At 39.8% G+C, this 23,432-nt stretch overlaps 1 protein-coding gene across 1 annotated transcript; it reads left to right on the top strand.

Annotated features, from left to right (window-relative positions):
* The first annotated feature begins 20,398 nt into the window (after window positions 1-20,398).
* Window positions 20,399-21,490, top strand: LOC149164504 (ATP-dependent DNA helicase pfh1-like). The gene has a single exon (XM_089429501.1). It carries the CDS (start codon window positions 20,399-20,401, stop codon window positions 21,488-21,490), a length of 1,092 nt encoding a protein of 363 aa, XP_089285627.1.
* Window positions 21,491-23,432: the final 1,942 nt, after the last annotated feature.

The raw sequence follows: 23,432 nt of genomic DNA, 5'->3' as shown, positions 1-23,432 counted from the left end.
CCAAAACAATCCATCTCCGTCATTGTTCCACAAATGAGCAAATTGCAAACATCTTCACCAAAGCACTTGGAAAGGAAAATCTTGAACGATTCAGAATGATGCTTGGACTCACCAACATCCCTTCAGATTAAGGGGGGGAATGTTGACACCTAATCTTCGTGATTGGGGGAATTTGTAAATAAATAAATCAGGAATGTGAACAGTCATCGGGAGATGAACTGAACAATCACTCCTAATGTATATAACAATAACCTACCTATTGAATAATCAGACGAATCAGTTTTAGTGCCTATTGGAGAGTTACTGACTGGCCTGACAGGCGAGCCCACTGCTCATAACCTATGCATGAGCACAAAGTGTGTTGGGTCCTTCATTTTTTTGAAAATATTTTTGAAACCAACTCACAGATTAGTTGTGGAGAAGAATAGGATAGATTTGTGAGGCACTCCTTCTTAATAGGGAGTGAAAATATCATCGATAAGCTAGACTACACCAAATTTTTTGTTGGCAAACTCAAGTTGAACCCTAGGTCTATCATGATTATAAATTTTCAACCAACAAATGGTTCTGTTGTTGGGACCCAAACTTCAGAAGGGATCTAGATCATGACGTCTAAAATCTTTGGTCGAGGTATTCAGGAATGGTGGCATGAGAAGAATGATCACTTTATTTTGCAGCAGGCATAATTGAGACAAAAGAATCTAGATTGGGTTAGAGAAGAAGTTTTGTATGTTAAACCTGCTTGCAACCAATACGGGACCTTTTGGTGTAAATTCCCTGAAGAGTTACATAATTGGTTGAGGCGGCTGTAGGTTAAGGACAAAGTTGGAAGTCGACCTGGGTTGTGTAGAAATTGGTCTACAATTGATCTGACTGAGCTTCACCAATTAGACACAAATTTAACAAGGGTTGATTTATGGGTGAATGCAACACTGGAAGGCAATATTATTGAATTTGCAGCTGAAAACCATCAATCTTTCTCTCACACATAAGCGATATTTAAGGAATACTCAAGCCTCCCCCGACTTAGAATCTACGGATGATGAGGTCTGAGCTGCGCGAAGAAGACCCGAATGTAAACATCGTGCTTCGTAGTGGTATCACGACAGGAGATGAAAAAGGTAAGAAGCCTAAAGAGAGTGCATGGGTTCGCAAAGATCCTACAAAGGAACCTGAATTTGATTTGGAATGCGCAAAGGAGACATTCATGGAAGCTAAGAAGAGCTTCACGGAGGCCTCCACTTTAGGTAGTAAGGATCAACTAGAACCAGAGATGGATCTTTCAATGCTCACTACCTTTATGGAGACATGCATGAAGTTGTTGCATGACAACAAAGTTGTGAAGGGACTGCAGGAACTTATCACTAGGTGCACTAGGACAGGAGAACCGCGCGTAGTCTGGAAGCTCAAAAAGCACACAACGTGAACAGGAAGGGAGATGAGATTGACTACACAAATCGGGGAATATGAAATGGATCAAGTAAATTTAGATCTAGGATCAGATGTGAACGTTCTGCCAAAGCAGACATGGGAGCGCATGGGCAAGCTCACATTACAATGGTCTCCTATTCAATTGCGAATGGCGAACCAGCAGAAGATCCTACCCATGGGAAGATTGCAAGGAGTAACGATGGATATTGAAAGTGTGAGCGTGCTTGCAGATTTCAAAGTGATAGAGTTTTTCGATGACAACAATCCCTATCCCGCACTACTGGGAATATATTGGGCCATTGATATGAACAAAGTGATAAATCTAAAGATGTGCAAGATGATTTTTGAGAAAAAGTCACTACGTGTAGTGGTACCTTTAGACCCAGCGGAAGGATCGCGCTACGCAGAGCCAGTGCACGATGACGAGAGCAACAATGATATAAACTGTATTTACAAGATAACCGTGCGAGCAGGATTGTGTGAATCTGACAGCAGATGGCAAGATTTCGTGGGATCATGAAAGCTCCTGCACCTCAGATTCGGACGAGGAGATAGAAAGATAGCAGAATCAGTTACACGAGGTAACCACGCTCAATTGCAACATGATGATAAGGTCATTACGCTGTGTAGCAACAGAGACAAAGGATATACCTATGTATGACGGGTTGACATCGATGGACGAATTCTTGAACAAATTTTAAAGCGAATTTCCAGAACAATAGCGGTTCGATGCTCTGAAATGGGCACCATGCGCTAAGCCCCCAAGGTGGTGGGGTAAGCATCAAAGAAGTTTTGAGGATTGACGCAACTGTAGAAGGATGATGCGCCTACGGTTTGGGAAATCGTAGATGCAGATAAATGCGAGATATGATGGACAATACAGCCTACACGCCCAGCTCTCTAGATGGGTACGAACGTATGGTACGAAACTTGTACAAGCACACACCATCCTCGCTATAGGAAGCAAGAACAACAAGCAAGACTGGGCACGACGAGGGCGCGAATGATGAAGTACGATACGACCAAGCGCGCTGAAGATTATACACGGAGAAACCTTTAATAAGGTGTGGGAAGTACTAAACGACGTCCACCAAGTAAGACGCACTGACTGGGATCTGCGCGTACCAACGGTTCTATGGGCTTATAGGACCATGTGAAAAAACATGACCGCGCGAGCACTTCCAACACCGAAGTATGAAGCAAATGTTGTAATCCCTCTGGAGTATGCAAAGCCTAGTCCACGAATAGCATCACCCGTAGATACGACGGCCCACGAAACCCGGGATGAAGGAACCATACAACCACGCAGAACATAACACATCAAACTTGAGGAAGAAATCTGACGGGGAAGCTTTAGACTCTGCGAACTTGAAAAAGAAAGTGTACAATTACAGAGGAAAAGCGCTATGATGGATGTGGAGGTCAAGAAGCTAGAACACGAAATAAAGGAAGCATTTCTTGTCGAAAAATCAATGATGGTAAGGCAAGGTGTGTACGATCATGCTAACAAGCTAGAGGACTATTTCCATGAACTGGTTAGTTTATTGCCTTGGCTTGGACCGCATATCGCCAACCATAGCGACTAGGGTAGCGTGTTACAAATAGTAAAGTGTGCGGTTTCATTCACAACAATGGAAGCTAGGGATTCTTTGCGAACCATTGTGAAGTATGGAATGGAGCCCCGCACGGGTGGTGCAACCACCTGACTAGTCGTAGGAAGAACAATCTTAGCGCTCCAGGCAGTTGGAAGGGAGTGCGGGACTATAAACTATTCTACCTGGGAGCTGCGCTCTCTGGGAGATGCGCGCAAGAGTAAAACGACACAGGGTTCGCAGTCACATACTGAGGGTTGCGTTGCTGCGTGGGTTGGTTGGGAAGTGACCGTTGAGGTCACTATTCATGATGGGATGTGCGATTTGAGGCCAAATGGAGCAGGTGGCGGGAATTTATGACGCGATTTATGGGCAAGATTTGGAAAAATCTGCCACCAAGAAAGCATTAATGGCCTGAAATTGGGGGGAACGGTCGAATTCAAATTCAAAAGGCGCTATAAAACACAAAGGGCTGGCCAGCGAACAACACTTGGTCATTTGAGAATCGAGCGCTTGAGAAAAGTATTGAGCATTGAGAGCCGAGCGATAATTAAGCCCATAAGTTCGAGAGTAACAGAATACAACCTAGATATGATGACGACCACTAAGGATGGTTTGGGAATCAAAGAAGTAACCGCTAGAGAGGCCGCACATACCCAAATGGTGGAGGATGTTCCAGAAGGCGTCGAGGTTGTGGTAGAAATCCCCAAATCACTGCAAATGTCAAGGCCCAAGAAAGACAAACAAGTAATGGACCCCGTACACATGTCCCCTAGAAACCAACTATGCAACAAACTATCCATGGTAGAGAAGGGGAAAGCAGTCACAATAGAAATGGATAAGGACGAAGAAGACTCGCAGGCCCTAATCACTACAGAAGAAGAAGAGGAGGAGGATTTCCAACCGTTACGCTCTGCAACAAAACTTCCCACGTATGTCCCTCCACGGAAAGGGAAGACTAAAGTGCCGAAGGATCTAGATGAAACCAAGAGTCCGTTCCACACCCCGCTCCTCCCAGACGGCATTGTATTTGAAGGCACGCACCTGGGCCTCGTACTAACCATGAAGTTCGAAGACTCGGACCTCGCTGACCATGAGAAGTTCCGTCATCTGGAGACCGGGAATCTAATGAAGCAAAACACTGAGGGGGCGGTGATAACATTACAGCTGCGGAAGTGGCTACGCGGTGTGGAGAAGGTCGGGCTGCTGAATTTATTGTGGATACCACATTTCCACTGTGCACCAATCATAATTTTTGTCATCAGGCAATTACTCTACCTGGTTCATGATGGGTACTTATGGCTGGAAGAGCCTATCCGCATCATGGCAGACCTCATTCACTGCATTTCTCGGCTCCCCTCCAGAGGAAAGGACCCTGCAACCATCGCTGAAGGAAAGGGCAGTGATTTGGCCCTTGTAGAGTCCATGAAGACAAAATACAAGTTGGAGAAGAAGAAAAGGGGCTACGCCATCTCCAATATCAAGGACAAAGGGGTATGCGTAGCAACCCAAATCCTGGCCGTAAAGTCATGAGGAAGTGTTGCACTGATGAGGTACCAGCGTCGATGATCACACTTGATAAGCAGTGCGTAGAGGGGGTCCATTTCAACTGGTCTGGATTCCTCTGTGAAGAATTTTTTACGAACTATCGCGAAGCACAGGAGCAGGGTAAGACCTTCCACTATTCATGGTTTCTATTATCCATATTATTCATCACGAGAGAACTGCCAAAGGACTGTCAAATCCCCAACATCGATAGAGATTTACTGGAGAAGGTGGCAGCACAGAAGAAAAAGGACGATGCCAAGCTGCACGTCACTCAATTAGTAGAGAAAAGGCGTAAGGAAACCACAACAGATAAGGAAAAGGTAGCATGGGAAGCGACGCAAAAAGCCGCAAAACAGAAAAAGGCTACAGACGCAACAACAACAGCATGGGCAGCAAAGGCAGAAACAACACAGGCAGATGAGGGCCAAGAAAATTCCTTAGCGCAGGAGGTCGAGGAAATAGAAACAATAGAAGGGAGCATGAACCCAGGGGCCACGTCCACACAGTTAAAGTGCCCACGCATCACTGAGAGAGCGGGTCCAAGGAAGAAGGTCAAGGCCTCGAAGTTGGCCATTGACCCGATCACCTTAAATGAAGGTCATCTCCAGGACATCGGCGAGATGGTCAGCGATGTCACGAGTGAAGCGCTCTAAGATTTTATGCAGGAGCACCAAACTGTGTTGGGGGCCCTCAGGGCACAGCTGCAGGAGTTACTGGTGCGGCCTCCTTAAGTGGGTACTCTTTCTACCCACCTCACGGCAGGCTCCTCGGCAGGAGAGCAAATGCTGCGCACGCGAATCGAAAACACCATAGTGTTACTGGAAGGAGCCCTCGTAGCAGAAAATACGGCTAACTGATTTGCGGTTACCATGATCAAAGGCCTTGCCCTTAATTTGGTTGCGCTTCCACTAGAAACGTTGTATCAGTTACAGGATGGGATAACAGCAGAGCTGCGCGCCAGGGAGAGCCGCACGATCTAAGTTCTTGGCGAGCAAAAGATAAACATAGAACAACTCAATCTGCAGTACGACGAATTGGTGTCCCAAAACCAACAGTTGGTACAGACAGTAGATGACGCTTACCAACGCATCTCGGAGCTGGCCATCGCAGCAAATCTATCGGTCGAAGTGCGGATCCACAGTTTGGCAACTAGAGTCCGCAAGGCCAGGGAAGAGATGACAAAAGTTCAGTTGGAGCTGAATCTGCAGATCACCGAGTTGCAGTTGAAGGCACAGCCTTCCACTCCCCCAGAAATCAGAGAACAACGCGCTAGCGCTATTGCAGCAGGGTTGGAAGAAATTGGAGGTGTAGTGCGTGACTGTACCGACATGTTGGAACAGGCACTTGAGGTCCTCACAACTTTGCAAGAGGACCCCAACATCCAGTGCCTGGAGACAGAGGCACGTGAACTCCAACAGCAATATGACAGTATCAGAGGAACTGCGCAGACAGTAGTCCTCACTCAGTGGCTTGCGAGGATGCAGCAAGCCAAGGCATTAAAGGAGCAGGTGGACGCGACGTGCCATAAGGAAGAAGTTCTCAAAGCGCGTGTTCAGCCATGGATTGACGAGGCCTTCACAATCACGACGAATATTGAAGGGAAGCTCGTGCACATACAGGGGATGCATGCGCAGATGCAGGGAAGCACGCTGGACATAGAGGTCTCAGAAGAACGGATGCAACAGGTTCAGCAGGCGGCATCTCAGTGTGCTGCAAACATTAGTATTGTTTGAGAATAGTTGGAGGGACTCCGTGCCACGATCACCGCGCTGACAGAGTGACTCGAGGGCGAGTCATGATGTTTTTGTTGGGGAACTGTTGGGCATGGAATCCCCCCACGGCATGTTTTGGGGCTCAAAGCCCAAGTTTTGACTTAATGGCCGAAGGTAGCTCATTTCCTCTGGCTGATATGCAAAGGATAGATATTAACCTAGGATCAACTACAGAAAAGTGGATTTCAGGGCTCGTCCTTTTGTTGGTTATGTCAGCAGAACAAAGAGGATATGGAGCACATGCTCAACACTTTCCTGTTTGCAGAATAGAAATGGGGTCAGATGCAAGGAGTCTTCGAAAGGATGGACTGATACCGCCACAACATAAAGGAAACAATCCTCTTATGGCATAACAACATATTCTCAAGCCCAGTACTAAACCAAGCATGGGGATTGGCCTTAGGATTAAACCTATGGGCCATATGGAAAGAAAGGAACCATAGAGTTTTTAAAAATAAAACATCACCTCAAGAACATGTGTGGGAAGGAATAGTTAGAAACATCAGAGAAACTATATTAGCAGAACAGTGGAACCAAGAATATTGGCAAGTCCCTCCCCAAGAAGCTCAAATCTTACGAAAACTTAATCTAACAATGGAAATGTTGGCCCCAACTGCTTGGAGAAAAAATAGGCTTGGTGTAATATCCCCGGCTCACTTCACTACCCCAGGAGAAGGATTCATAAAACTTAACTTTGATGGGGCATCAAAAGGGAACCCAGGAGTAGCAGGCCTTGGTGGCCTCTTCCGAGACAACCAAGCCAACACATGGCTCATATATGCTGACTCGTGTGGGATAGCAACAATGAGGCAAAATTTGTTTAAGCAAGACAAGGACTTCGAATAGCTGTCAGAATGGGATACCGAAATGTAGTGGTGGAAGAAGACTCAAGTCTGGCCATTAAGTCAAGTCTAGGTACTGTCCCGAGGGCCTCAAACCCTTAAACAACGGTCAATAAAATTTGTTCTTTTTAATTCAAATAGTTTCGTTGAGACAGTCATTTAAGTTCTGGAGTTTTTAAAAGTATTTCCTTCATACTTTCGTAGTGTTAATATAAATTCTTGGTACCAACCACTAATGACTATTCCATAAATTTATCGTTCTTCCAAAACAATGGCTTAAGCTACAAGATTTCCTTTCTTTTGTATCGCTTTGTTTTCCTAGCAAATGTTAACTAGCTTTCAGTTATTTCTTATATGTAGAATCCGAGTCAAAATATTTCTTTTATTGGGTAAGATCTTTCAATTCCTTTGCTTACAGTCTTATACTGCTTACTGTAAATATCTATGATGTAGCTTACTGTTCTTTTCTTTTCCTACTTCGCTAAGGATATACTGGTTTTATCATTACAGTCTATAGGGAACTATCTTGGAATTTCATCTATAACCGTTTAAAGCTTCTTGAAAAGATTTCAAGTCTTTTAATTACTTGTTAGATACATATAACCTGAATCTCTAGATTACTAATTTCTACTCTTGTTACCAATCTTTACTAATTTTGGACCATAAATAAGCTCGGTATTTAAACTACTTACCTATATCAAGTCTTTAAGGCTATCAGCTTATTGCACTCACAACTATGCTTTCTTGATTTATCCTCCCAACCATGAGACTTGCCTTCAGGTCCAAGCCTCCCACCTGAGCTTTTGCTCTCAGCACAGATGCTTTCTCGCAACTTAATTTGTCACAACGTCTATAGCTATTTGGTCTTCACCAGACTTAGCTCTCCATCGGTCTGACCTATTTCTCGCAACTTAATTTGTCACAACATCTATAGCTATTTGGTCTTCACCAGACTTAGCTCTCCATCTGTCTGACCTTTCAACACGGTCCACTTCCCCTTTCTTCCTCTTAGTTCTCTCAGGTACTCTGCTTACCCTCTTGATCACTTCTTGGGAATTCATAAATAGGTAAGTGGTTAGGGTTAGGTAATTACCTTTCCCTAACTTCTTCATATGAAAAGAATTACAAGATTTGTTATCATTCAACATTTTTTTCTATTCATAATTAACAAAATTCTAATACATAATTCAAATGTTTATAATAATAATAAAAATCGAGTTTTTGTTTTTACTGCCGTAAATAAAATAATTATAGTTTTCTTGGGGACATCACAAATGTTCATAAAAAAAATACAGGAATTATAAATTTTTAATTTTTAATTATTTTTATTTACTTTATCTTTTTCTAAATTTGTTATAAAAGTACATTACTTCATTTGGATATATGGAAATATTTTGTTTATGGGTGAGAGTGAGAATGAAGGCTTTTTATATATCTTTTATATTGCATTGCATTATCACGTTGACATAATTAAAACTAACCAAATATGTTATTCATTATTATTTTTTATTATAGTATATTTTGTATTTTTATTTAGAGAATATTTTATTTATATTTTAAAAGGGATACGTGTCAATTTGAGGTTGACCATGGGCCCTCATGTGATTCATTGTTGTTTATAATGCACTTTTAAATACATAAATTTGAGGTTGACCACTGGCCCTCATGTGATTCATTGTTGTTTATAACGCATTTTTAAATGCATAAATGGATTTTGCACCCTAAAAATCCCGGAATTTTCTATTAATATAAATCAATTACCATCATTTAATAAAACACATTAAAATCAGTGAAATACCATTAATCAAAACTATATGATCGTAAAAGAAGATTTAATTGAATTCAATAAATGAGATCACTTGAAATTATTTTATCTCTATTTTTGTCTTGTATTACCTCATCATTAGTTTCTTATTTTTGGTAAATTACTACTTTTTTTTTAACAAATCAAAATTAGCATACATTTATATTCAAACTTATTTAGTGAGTACTACATTGCATACAAAGATGAGTGTTGTATTAAATAACTATACGTTACTTATTTAATGGGTAAAATAGAGAGCTTAAGGTAGAACTCAACATTTATATTGCTTAGATTTTAATCTCTGTATCATCTATTTGTAATCCTATGATTAATGAATACCACCTATTAAGTAGGTTTTATTAATAAAAATAACTCTTTTACATTGAATAATTATTCACTATTTATCTGATAAAATAAATTAAGAGAAAATAAAACTTTTACTTCTTAATTCTAGTCTCTTTGAAATTTATTAAATAAAATAAAATACAAATTAAATAAAACTCATTTTTTTATCTAATAAATAAAATACAATTAAAAATAAAACTTTAATGTTTATAGAATTTTCTAATAAATAAAATACAATTAAAAATAAACCTTTAATATTTAGAGAATTTTATGTTAAGTAATTTGTTCACTTAAAACTTTAATATTTATAGAAATTTATCTGAAGTAATTTGTTCATTCTTTTACGTGAAAAAAGCAAAATATTTAAGAAGCGTACTCTGCAAAGAATTTAGATAGCTATCGGCTGCATTTTCTCACATATCATATACAAAACAAAATCCACCATAAACTATTATGGTAAGGCTGAAGAATTGTTTTATTCTGAAAAAAAAGGTTGAAAAATTGTTTTGGTAACCCATTTTTTCCAAGTCCACCAAGACCAACAAACCTGGTAAGCAAGAAGTTCCTGGAAATTTTCTTGGAACTATGGTTCCAACACTACCATTGACAAGGGCGGGTATATAAATTCAAACTCCGAATTTGAATATTTCTGGGCAGGTTTTCAAATTCAGGCAAACGAGACCGGATCTCGAGGCGTTCGGCGTATATTGTATTGCAGAGCATATGCGGCGGTAAATAGGCGGAGGCAGATTAGGTAGAGTATGACAGAAAACATTATTTATGGGTAGTATCATGTATGCTATGGCCATGAGCCGCGTTCTCGTCGGTATTGTATGGTCATGGAGCAGTCACCAGAAATAATTGGAGTAGTCTACCTAGGCGGAGGAATTGCCCGGTTTCCGTCGCCGCCCGGAAAATCGTCCGGCTCCGGCCGTCGGCAATCCCTCCGCCCTCCGCCACCCTCCCCTAGCTCCGCCACCCTCCCTCCACCGCTCCGCATTCATTTCCGGAAATTTCCTGACAGATCTGATCGGAGCTGGCAATCCTGACAGATCGGATCAGAGCTGGAATTGCCACCGCAGAGAGTTAATGCCATTTCCAATTCGAAATGGAGGAATTGCGAAATGGCGGGCTGCTCACTCACCTTCCTCCTCGACTCGGCGCCTTCCGCTCTGCAATTCCTCCGCTCTACAACTCACCACCTAGGTACAATTTGGTTAAAATTACGAGTCAATTTCAATTGAAATCCTTCAGGTTTAGGTTCATTACAACCCAATCTTTCCGATCAAATTTAATGGGAACCACTAGTAACGAGAGGAATCAGTGGGATTGATGCAGTCGAAGATCAAAGTGACAAAGGCTAGAGCAGTCAGATACTGAAGAGCGCAGAGAAAGATTGACAACAGTGCAGAAGGGCCGAGTCAGCAGAAGCACAGAGTTTTTAGTTGACAGAGGCAATAGTAGTCAGAGACTTTGATGACAGATGCATCATACTGATTCAGGTTAGATGTTTTTTTTGTTTCTGGAGTTGTTGGAGCAACAACACTAGTGAGAATTGTTGCATGCAGAACATTCCAAAGTTTCAGGATTGGGATTGAGTTGAATGCCCTTCTTGTTGAGAGGGAATGTTGAGAATAGCAACAAGAAATGCTAAAAATAGCATTCAGAATATTCCAATTTTAATTTGTCCTTGTATTAAAATTCGAATTTAGTGTCACCAACTGCTTGAAAAATAATTAATTAATTCATCCTAGATTAATTAGTTGGAGAAATTCAAACATGAAGTCTTTGTGAAGTCATGCAACAGTTATCCCTTTGACTGAGGAAGTTATCCCTTAATTAAGGAGATAAGGATGAGTTGTAATTACTTAGCTCAGTTAACTGAGTTAAGTCCAGTTAGATTAGTTCCAAACAGTTTGTGAAACTGATTGTGAGTTCAGTTAGTTAATGTATGCATGCATGAAACTAGTATACTCCAGATAACTAAATATTCTTTCATAAATAACTCATGCATGTCAATACAAACAAAGACCCAGTTGAGATTAAAGGCAGGGACAGTCTATTATCAATTGCAATAATTTTCCTATAAGAAAATCTCTTGCATGAAGAAGGAATTTATTCCTTTTAGGATTACGCAGTTTTACAGTGTGTTGGAGCAGTGTCACACAAGGTTATAGCTGCAGCACCCAGGGAAAACTGCACAAGGAAATAGGAGGCTTGGTGGGCAGAGGGAAAGACATATGTGTTATCTATTCTGTCTATGAGCAGCAGTGAGGGATTGTACTGAGAGCTAGATAGCTTGTGAGCTAAAGCTTTGTGTAATCCAGAGATATTTCCACTTGTATGATAATACAAATAGCGGGGTTTTTAGCTGAGGCTTTCCCCAGATTATTCTTCTGTGTTTCATGTGTATGATTTCTTCTTCTCTATTATATGTGTTTCGATTGATCTTGCTCGAATTGATTAAGTTTTCGCAAAGTTTGATGCTAGAAGTAGATCAAGTATTTTTCTTTAGTTACATTGCATTATCAAGTGATTTACAGTGAGAATTTCTACAGTTGTTTCCATAAGATCCCCAAAATAACATTGTGCTACCATTTTTGACCTCCCAGAAGTAGTGTCTTTGAATCAAATCCGCCCCCTTTTTTGCTAATGCCCAAATAGATGATTTTGGGATTGTGTTATTTTCTCCAATTTGGTTATGCTAAGTTGTATGAAGGGAATACTTATTTTTCCAAATTATCTTCCAAATATTAGGCCCTCCATTGAGCAACCACCACCAAATCTTTGCTCTGAGAACTGTAGTCATAGTAGCTGGATCATGGAGCCCCAACTTTCCCTTGAGCATAGGTCAGCATTAAGTATCTCAAGCCATCAAGGACCACTTATTTTCTAAACAAGTTCCACCCCAAAGAAAGGATCATTGAATTCTACAAAACTCTTGTATTATAGAGGATAGTGCCATCATTATAGAGCACAGGTAGATAGTTAAAGCTTGTAGAACTGATTTCAATAACACTGATCTTCTATGTTAAGGGATCTAAATGTCCAACTTATTTTGACACTTTAATAGGAGCTCCTTTGTAGATTCCATTTGGTGGTGGTTGGATTAGGTATTCTCACACACAGCCATCATACCATTATTAGCAAGGTCATGAATTTTGTTGTTTAGGTTTCACTCCTTATCAGTAAATCTATGTTTAGGTTTTACCCTCCACTTTTTTAAGTGAATAGATTGAGGAATGTGATTGCACAATCTTGCTAGAATATTTCCTTGAACATGTATGTTAACCCAACTAAAAGGTTACAATTCATAAGAGTTAAAATATTTCATGCACAGTGTGGAAATTTATTAATATAAATGTTTTTGCATTTATGTAATTTTGGCCTAATTAAATTATCTCAGACAATACTTTGGAATGGGGAATTCCCCACCAATGTTTCTAAATCTTTTTTGTTCAGTCAATGGTTGTGAAGGAGGATTTTGTTTCTAAATCTTTTTTGGCTGAACAATGTCAACATATGTAATATGTAATGTTTTGCTAACCTTAAAAAAATAAATGTAACAATTGGAATAGTTGAGGTGAGTGTTATTGCTTTCATGGTTCACTCTGGTATGTAAAGCTTCTTGACCAACACTTTTCCTTTTTTCAAGAACATTCTCAACTGTGGTTTAGAAGAAATCTTTAGATTTTGGAGACTTATACGATGAAAGTTTTAAGAGATGTTTATATGACTACTGAATATGAGTGTTTTGAATGGTTGTTGATGTGCTTGGTTCTTGGCCATCTACTACATACCTTCTTGTTTCAAGTTTGTAGTTGTGTGTGCACTTGCCTTTTCTTCATAAATATATTTGTTTGTAAGAAGTCTTTTCACTGGTTTTCCATAATCAACCTGTTTCTTTTAGAGTAGTCATGATTTTTGTCAAAATCTGGCAGAAATTTTTGGATAGCTGGGTTATAGCTGTCAAACTTTAGGATTTTGGGTATCCAGGTGGTTTTGGATGGTTCTGAATCCATTTCCACCATAAAAAACCATTGAAACACCTATATGATTAGTTTTTCTAGAAAAAATAATCGCCAAATTCTTACTCAAAAAAAAGTCCGACGTTGTTTCTTTTTTGTTGAGAGATTTCCTGTGTTACCGTTACATAATGCTAATACCATGAAAGGAAAAAAGTGACCGCATCCAGGGTGCAATATTTAAGATAAGGTAATGTCAAATTTTCATAAATTTAAAAGAATAAAACCTCTCAAAGCTGTTTGATGTAAGGTAATGAATCTATCCATAATGCCAAACCCATAGCTTCAAAAATAATAAATCCACCTATATGCTTCATAAATGCATGGTTAAAATCCATATGCTTTATAAATGCATGGTGAAAATCAATAACTGAAAATTAATAATTCCCTCTATATGCTTCATAAATGCATGGCCATCCCATGGGACTTTGTTATTTCTGATTATTATGGCCATTCCCTTTTGAGGATACTCCAGGCTTTGAAAATACATATGCTACATAGATCGGTTTTGGATTCAGTCTCACAACAGCAACAACAGCTAAGAAGTATGGAAGAACAATTGCAGCTTTTTGTTTCTATTAAAAAGCAGTTAACACAAGACTGTAAACAAGAATTTGACTTTTGGTTTTGGCTCCATTTCCTTGTTAATATAAGCAGTCCTCATTTACAATGTCATTTTATAACATACTGCCGAAGGTTATAGAAGGACTAACAGAGAGAGTGGGGAAATTGAAGACCACATACAGTTCTGGCATCAAAGATATGCATAATCTAGCCCATGCACTTGATGAAACGTCCCTGTCAAGTTTTGAGAAGCTCAACTTAACAGTATCTAAACAGTCTTCAACTCTAGATGATGTAAGATTCTACTTTGTCACAATTCACAAAGTAGTGAAGTGAAGAGTGGATTTATATACATTTTACTTGTGTGCAGGTTTTGACCATTTCTGTTTCAGAGGCTGATGCAATGCTGTAACCAACTCAGACTCTGTAATCAATATTACCAGCTATGTATATTCTAATAGAGTAATCCTTTGCCACAAAATGTTGTTGCTTTGATTTCCTTCATTCACTTTGAACAAGGCGTTCCTTAAAGGAAAGATTCCTTTGACAACATGAACAGATGCAATCCAATCAATGTTGGCCATGTTTTTTTAGGGTGACCATTTGCTAAGCAGGATTAGACTTGAATGAAAGGGCTTTCTACAATGTATGTTTACATCACAACTCTACTAGTAGTCTGTCCTCAAAGATTCTCGGTGCTGCCATAATATATGTGAAATTTATAGCAGGCAACCATTACACTCACATTCCACTACCCGTGGCAAAAGAGATGCATTAGAACAAAGAAAAGGCAATGAAATCTTCAATACCAACACAAACACCAAGAGCACTAGTGAAAGTGATCTAGTCCGTCCTCATCCCTGCCCTCAACATTCAGACAAAATAACCAAGTGCCTTCTCCCCATCCCCAGTGTTTGCATATCCTGCAATGATTGAATTCTAAGAAACCAAGACCTTCTCAAGCATTTCATCAAACATTTGGCAAAGCAAACTCAATTGCACCCTGTTTAACATATCCTGTAATAGCATTCCGCTCATACATTTTGTTAAACACTTGGCGCACATCATTGACACTTCCACATTTAGCTTACATGTTGATGAGATTTATTTCTACAAATACATTTGGCTCTAAGCCACTTTTTATCATATGGGTATGGATCCACTTACCCTCTGCCAAGGCTTTTGTGTCAACACATCCTTGCAAGAGACTGGCATAGGTGACATACCCTACCTGAAGGTCCCCATAATACAAAAGCCTCATGGCCTCCTTTCTCGGCCTCACCCAAGCGCCCAGAACGGCCAAGAAGGTCAATCTTGCAGGCATAGGTCTGTTTTTGGGGATGATACAATGGTCTCGAGTCATAGATTCGAAGTATAAACATTCAATGTTCTAGACTATATTTGGTCATATTTATTAACAAATTTTTCCTAAATCGAGTTAGAAATTGTTGGAATTGCAGCTTTCAGCTGATGAATCCGCACAGTTCCAGTGTTTTAGGGGTTTTTCATGGAGCCAAATCTATTTATGCATTCAAAAAGAAAACCTATGCAGATTTGTACCTCTTGTTCTTACTACTTAGTGAGAAAAAGCCTAATCCTTGTTTTGTTCATTCATGTTTATAATTGAGAGATACCAGACTATCATAGCACCATGCACTGACTGATTTCCAGTCACAATCATTCCTTGAACCCTGTGCTACATTCCATGCCCTAGTTCAACGAAAGCACCTGCTATGTGTGTGTATCCTCAGGAATCCTGGAAAGTATTTTAATTCTATTTCCCAGGAATCCTAGAAACTATTTTAATTCTATTCCTCAGGAATCCTATCCTGTCATTCAAGGGCTGGAAGCTTCATAGTTCTAATCATTGTACGAAGAATTTTAATTGTGGTTCATTCCCCATTTAAGTATACCATTCCTAGAAAATATTGTTATGTGTCTTCTTTCTTGGTTCAGATTTTCTATAATTTACATGATCGTTTGGTAGGCAGACCCTTTATGCATGTTGGGGATCTTTCTACATCCGGATTCACCTCAAGAAGTTTCTTTTTTAATGACCAGCCAGATATGTTTACTCTGGGTTCTTCATCTGGGTTATATCCTTCCATGTCATCTTGAGAAATCAACATGCATTGGTTGCCTTATAGACTCCATAATAGATAAGCCTATTAGTTTTTTAGGCATTAATCTTTCCCTTAACCTATCTGAAAAATAAATAAAATCAACTCTTCCTTTTGCTATTACAAATCTGAAATACATTGGAGTAAATATCAGCATTCAGATTTGTTTTCCTAAGCCTCATCCTCTATTCATTTTGATTGCCATTTGATTGGATTAGGCTACTATAGGGTTATGCACCTTGTCTCGGAGGAGAGACCACCTAAAGTGAGAACAAGGCTGCTGTTCCACCAGGGTTGCATTTGTGTTTTATTGCTTGGCCACAACATGTGCAGGTTTGGGAGGTAACAATTTGAGCAAAGGTCACATCTCATGAGAGCCTTCTTATCAGAAAAATCATTTCAAGCATCCCTCCATTTTTGTTAGTTCTGGTGGTGCCCTCCTTTTGGTTTTATGAAAGTATCTTGTCAACTATTTTCTTGACATGTAGATTTACAACTGCACTATCAACAGTTTCCTTTAGAATTTGCGCCAGTTTTGATAAGAGAAGAAATAATAAAGAACAGAGTATACTTGCTGTCACACAATACCTCGGATTAAAACAACAAAGATGAATTTTGAAAGATAAACATAAGCAAAAAATATTAATCTTATAAACTGATAAGAAGAGAAACTGGGTTTCCTGTTTTGTAAACTTGTGTGGTTTCTGATAGATTTAGTGGATGTTTAACAGCCTCGAGGTCACTCTGTAGCCTTTCGCTTATTGAACCACACAATGGCCTGTAGCTCCATTGCTTTGCAGTTAGCGATTATGCAACTTGAGCCCATCTATTATTGAGAGGGATGCATGCAAAATTAACAATGAGTGATGTGTGAACTGGAGAAATGAAAATTTTACTAGCATGTCATAACATAGAAAAGGCTTTATAAGACACAGAACATCGAATTCATCCCTTGGTTTCACAATCTTTCGTGTGGGTTTTGAGTTCCATTCCCCTTCAATGTTCCCAATCTGTAGCAAGTCTAGTATGCAAACTAGCAGAAGCTGACAAAACTGATGATTGTTGGTACTTTGCCCAAGACCATGCTTTGGTCTTTTAGTTCAGAATTACATCCTTGTGTAGAAAAGGTTTCAAGTTCCATTATTTCTTTATATTTCACTGTAAGATGTTTCAGAATTCCATATCCCTTGAAATTTCCATGCTGTGGCAAGTAGTTTCATTGCCGTTGTAAATTCCATGCTGTAGCAAGTCCATCATTCAATTAGCGCTATTTGAATGATCACAAAATTAGTGATAATGGGTATTTTTCAAGGGAACTTTACCACATACCTCAGTTTGCTCAATCGGTGGAGGAGGCTTATCTAAGTGTAAGAGCTTTCTAATTCGGATCTTTGAGCAATATATTATATATTTCATGTGGAAGAGATTTACAGATCCATTCCCCCTAGTACTTGTACCTTACAGAATACCCAAGTTTGGTCTTCTGGTTAAGTATCCATAGCCATGTGTAAGAGGCTTAGAATTCGAAAATTCTTCAACATATCCAAAAATATTGTTGTTTATATTTATAGTTATTAAAGGGATGGGCAAGTTGCAGAGCGTGACTTGGACAACTGTGTTATGTAAATCAACATCTTGTTTTTCTTCCACATTCTTGAGTTTCTTCATTTCTTAAATGAAGATTTTCTTTCGTTGGCCAAGCAATGCTATTTATGCAAATGATTTACCAGATACTTTCTTTGTCATTTATGTAAACGATTTACCAGATTCTTACTTCTTCTTGGTATATGTATTTGTTGATATTTTGTTTCTGACATATAGGTTCCTTTTACATTTCATCATCACATGTTCCTCTGTCTACGCCTGTCTTCTAACATCTTAAGAAAATTCCTTCATTCATGTTTTTTCTTTTATTTCCTCTTTCACTTTTTAGTTGATGTAAATTGATTTGAGCCAGGGCTTCTCTTTTGATTGAGATTAGATTGCTTTGTGATCAGTCTATGATTTATGATAGTTTCTGAGAAACTCTCAATCCACCACTCTAAAACAGGACACTCCTTTTGTATCAATGGTGTGGGAAGATGCACCTAACAATGGAAACAAACTAACTCTGCCCCTTTCTCTGCAATACTACTAATCAATTCAGCAGTGCCTCCAATATCTCAAATAAGTTCAATATTGTTGAAATGGTAAGGCAGATTCAACAATTTATATGCTGAGTCTTATTCTATGAATGTAGTTTATTCATAATCCATCGACCAATGACATTTTTTAGAGTTTGAGATCCATTTTGTGGGACATACTTTGTTTGTATTCTTCTGGGGTCTTAAAACAACGTTCACTGGAAAATTGCTCGTTTACATCATTTGCTGTCTATACCCCAACTTGGATACTTTTGATTAGCCTAAACCAGAAGCTTGAGCTATCGAGGCTTCTAAATATCCAACTTTTATAGGTGCCATGTTGCAGGTTATAGTTACAATCGTTTCTTTTTTGATCTCAGAGACATAAAATTGTCAAATAACAGACAGGAAAAATATTGTATGTTATGAGTGTGTCTTCAGCTCTTTGAGGCGCGAGACTGATTATGAAGTTAAATGCTGCTCATGGTGTTGCAAAACAGGTTTGCAAATCCAGTTCATTTTAATTAGTTCACTTATTGGCATCTTATTGGCCTATTTGGCCTTTTGCAGGAAGCAAGGCTGAAATCATTGGTAAAACCACGCTTCAGAAAGTGGCAATATGGATGGGAGGCTTGATGAGAGTGCTGATCCAAGCATGCCAACTTCCACAAAGAAGTGCCACCGCCGGCAGAAGCCAGACACAGCTATGGATGGGAACCTTGATAAAAGCACCGACCTAAGGATGCCAACTTCTACATTGAAATTGTTCGAGGATTCATTTCAAAGTTCGATTCCAGGGAAGACAGGGTATTTGCAGGCAGGACACTAAGCGAACGCTAAGAGCGGGAGGTTTTTTATTGATGTAAAATCCGTGCAGAGGTTTCTGTTTTTGTTTGAGAGAAATGAGATGTGTAGTACGTCTGCACTTCCTGCAGACCCTCGGAGGTTTGAATTTTGTGAATCCGTGCAGAGGTTTCAGCTTTTCGTTAGAGCGAAAGGTGATGTGCAGTGGAAGCATCCATCCCTCTACGATCACAATTACAGAGTTGAATATACATTTTCATTCATTGGACGGATCTGAGTTGTAGTTTAGCCTGTAAATCAAGTTCGATTCCAGGGAAGATAGGGTATTTGCAGGCAGGACACTAAGCGAATGCTAATTAGCAATTCCCATTAAATTTGATCGAAAAGATTGGGTTGTAATGAACCTGAACCTGAAGAATTTCAATTGAAATTGACTCAGAATTTTAACCGAATTGTACCTAGGTGGTGAGCCGCAGAGCGGAGCAATTGCAGAGCCGAAGGCGCCGATTCTAGGATGAAGGTGAGTGAGCAGCCCGCTGTTTCGCAATTCCTCCATTTCGAATTGGAAATGGCATTAACTCTCGAAGTAGTTTACCCAGGCAGAGGAATGGCCCGGTTTCCGTCGCCGTCCGGAAAAACCTTCGGCTTCAGCCGCCGACAATTCCTTGCCCTCTACCACCCTCCTCCGCGAGCTCCGCCCAGCTCCGCCACCCTCCGCATTAATGTCGACTGACAGGTTCCTGAGATACATTCCGATTTCCATCGCGTCTTGCCGCTGGGAAGTGGAATTTGAATTCGGAAATAACCCGCCTTCTGCTCCCTCACCAATTCGACCCGGCATCCCCTGCAGCTCACCAGGTAACCAGGGAACCAGAACATTTTGGAAAACTGGCTCCGCTTTCTACCCTATGCTTTCTACGCTCCAGGGATCAGTTGCGTGCTCAACGTTTGGGGTTTGGAAAATTTACTCGCGAGACAATTTGCATTCGATTCTCCCGAAAAATGTACTTTGCGTTGTAATCGCTCGCTCCATCGATAAATGTTGGCAATCAGAACATACACAAACATGACATCAGCCAATATGTGCAGACGATATGTTCACTTGCTTATCCCCTTCCTCGCGCAGGGTACTCTTCTTATTTGGAAATAAGGCGCGCAACTACCTACTCAACCAAAAATTGCTTCACAGAGACTACAGGCAGAGAGAAAGGATGCTACTTTTCTCGGGCATACGATCTCGCAAGGTTTACTTTGCCATTACAAATGTGCACTCCGCTACAGTTATGGCTAAAACATTTGCATCCAGGGTGATGGGATTTGGATTCACTGAAATGGCGAAATCTTCGAGATTTGAAGTGAAAAATTTGAGTACCGGGTTTAGTGGTTCTCAGCATGAACATGAGTCTAACCCAGCAACTCAGCGAGAGGATGGAGCTGCCAGAAACAAAGTCACTAGCTAGACAGAGCACGGAAAAACAATCAGAGGGAAGCCAGAGTGAATCCAAGGTCAAAATAGGCTCAGAAACTGGAGGGCTTTCTGCAATAACCAATTGCAAACAACAAGAAGTAGAATGGAATAAAGTCATGAGAATGTGGGAGGCCCATTCGGAGGGACACATTAGGTTATCCAATGAGCAGATGACAGTTCTGAATGTCATTTCAAGAGGGGAATCTGTGTTTCTTACAGGCTGTGCAGGCACAGGTAAGACCTATCTTCTTAATTTTATAGTAAAATTTTTGAAGGAATTGCATGGTCCAGGCTCCGTCTTTGTAACAACGTCAACAGGTATTGCAGCATGCCATTTAAATGGCATGTCTCTACATTGCTTTGCTGGAGCATCACCATTTGATGTGACTGAGCAAGGACTGTTGAGACGGATTGAAAAGAAAGACACATATGTTAACAGATGGAAAAATGCCAAGGCATTGGTTATAGATGAGATAAACATGATTGATGGAAAGTTTTTTGATCAGTTGAATTATGTTGCCAATAAGCTGAGGCAGCCATTGAAGGGGAAAGGGGTGTGGGGTGGGTTGCAGCTTGTGGTGTCAGGGGATTTCTTCCAACTTCCACCGGTGATGCGTCAGAATACGGACAAGTTCTTTGCCTTTGAAGCAGATTGTTGGAATGAGTGTTTTGACAAGCAGATTGAATTAACTCATGTTTACAGGCAGTCAGATAGGGAGCTAGTAGAGATGTTGCAAGAAATAAGAAGAGGTCAGGTTCACCCAAAAACCTTGGCCAAATTGAAGAACTGTCAGGGTCCAACCGTGGGTGAGCCTGTGATTAGATTGTATCCGAGTAATTATGATGTTAGGAGGGTGAATGATGAGAGACTGAATTCTCTGGGGCAGGAAATCATCACTTTTATTGCCGAGGATGAAGGAGAAGCGTATGAAAAGAGGAATTTGAATATTGGAATTGCTCCCGATTACATTGGTCTTTGCATAGGGGCGCAAGTGATGCTTATCAAGAATATAGAAACTGGGATAGGATTGTTGAGTGGGTTAATTGAATGATGGACTTGCTACAACATGGAATTTACAACGGCAATGAAACTACTTGGCACAACATGGAAATTTCAAGGGATATGGAATTCTGAAACATCTTACAGTGAAATATAAAGAAATAATGGAACTTGAAACCTTTTCTACACAAGGATGTAATTCTGAACTAAAAGACCAAAGCATGGTCTTGGGCAAAGTACCAACAATCATCAGTTTTGTCAGCTTCTGCTAGTTTGCATACTAGACTTGCTACAGATTGGGAACGTTGAAGGGGAATGGAACTCAAAACCCACACGAAAGATTGTGAAACCAAGGGATGAATTCGATGTTCTGTGTCTTATAAAGCCTTTTCTATGTTATGACATGCTAGTAAAATTTTCATTTCTCCAGTTCACACATCACTCATCGTTAATTGTGCATGCATCCCTCTCAATAATAGATGGGCTCAAGTTGCATAATCGCTAACTGCAAAGCAATCGAGCTACAGGCCATTGTGTGGTTCAATAAGCGAAAGGCTACAAAGTGACCTCGAGGCTATTAAACATCCACTAAATCTATCAGAAACCACACAGGTTTACAAAACAGGAAACCCAGTTTCTCTTCTTATCAGTTTATAAGATTAATATTTTCTGCTTATGTTTATCTTTCAAAATTCATCTTTGCTGTTTTAATCCGAAGTATTGTGTGACAGCAAGTATACTCTGTTCTTTATTATTTCTTCTCTTATCAAAACTGGCACAAATTCTAAAGGAAACTGCTGATAGTGCAATTGTAAATCTACATATCAAGAAAATAGTTGACAAGATACTTTCATAAAACCAAAAGGAGGGCGCCACTGGAACTAACAAAAATGGAGGGATGCTTGAAATGATTTTTCTGATAACAAGGCTCTCATGAGCTGCGACCTTTGCTCAAATTGTTACCTCCCAAACCTGCACATGTTGTGGCAAAGCAGTAAAACACAAATGCAACCCTGGTGGAACAGCAACCTTGTTCTCACTTTAGGTGGTCTCTCCTCCGAGACAAGGTGCATAACCCTACGGTAGCCTAATCCAATCAAATGGTAATCAAAATGAATAGAGGATGAGGCTTAGGACAACAAATCTGAATGCTGATATTTACTCCAATGTATTTCAGATTTGTAATAGCAAAAGGAAGAGTTGATTTTATTTATTTTTCAGATAGGTTAAGGGAAAGATTAATGTCTAAAACACTATTGGGCTTATGTATTATGGAGTCTATAAGGCAACCAATGCATGCTGATTTCTCAAGATGACACGGAAGGATATAGCCCAGATGAAGAACCCAGAGTAAACATATCTGGCTGGCCATTAAAAAAGAAACTTCTTGAGGTGAATCCGGATGTAGAAAGATCCCCAACATGCATAAAGGGTGTGCCTACCAAAAGATCATGTAAATTATAGCAAATCTGAATCAAGAAAGAAGACACATAACAACATTTTCTAGGAATGGTAGACTTAAATGGGGAATGAACCACAATTAAAATTCTTCTTACAATGATTAGAACTATGAAGCTTCCAGCCCTTGAATGACAGGATAGGATTCCTGAGGAATAGAATTAAAATAGTTTCTAGGATTCTTGGGAAATAGAATTAAAATACTTTCTAGGATTCCTGAGGATACACACACATAGCAGGTGCTTTCGTTGAACTAGGGCATGGAATGTAGCACAGGGTTCAAGGAATGGTTGTGACAAGAAATCAGTGAGTGCATGGTGCTATGATAGTCTGGTATCTCTCAATTATAAACATGAATGAACAAAACAAGGATTAGGTTTTTTCTCACTAAGTAGTAAGAACAAGAGGTACAAATCTGCATAGGTTTTCTTTTTGAATGCATAAATAGATTTGGCTCCATGAAAAACCCCTAAAACACTGGAACTGTGCGGATTCATCAGCTGAAAGCTGCAATTCCAACAATTTCTAACTCGATT

The sequence above is a fragment of the Pinus tabuliformis genome, chromosome 5_1 (genome assembly GCF_031772625.1).
Source record: "Pinus tabuliformis cultivar Carrire ecotype Pingquan chromosome 5_1, CPIR1, whole genome shotgun sequence".
Taxonomy (NCBI): Eukaryota; Viridiplantae; Streptophyta; class Pinopsida; order Pinales; family Pinaceae; genus Pinus; species Pinus tabuliformis.
This window is presented reverse-complemented; position numbering and strand designations above follow the sequence as displayed.

Bases quoted from the DNA above. Each gene is read 5' to 3' on its own strand.
- LOC149164504 (XM_089429501.1), top strand. From the start codon at position 20,399: ATGGAGCTGCCAGAAACAAAGTCACTAGCTAGACAGAGCACGGAAAAA.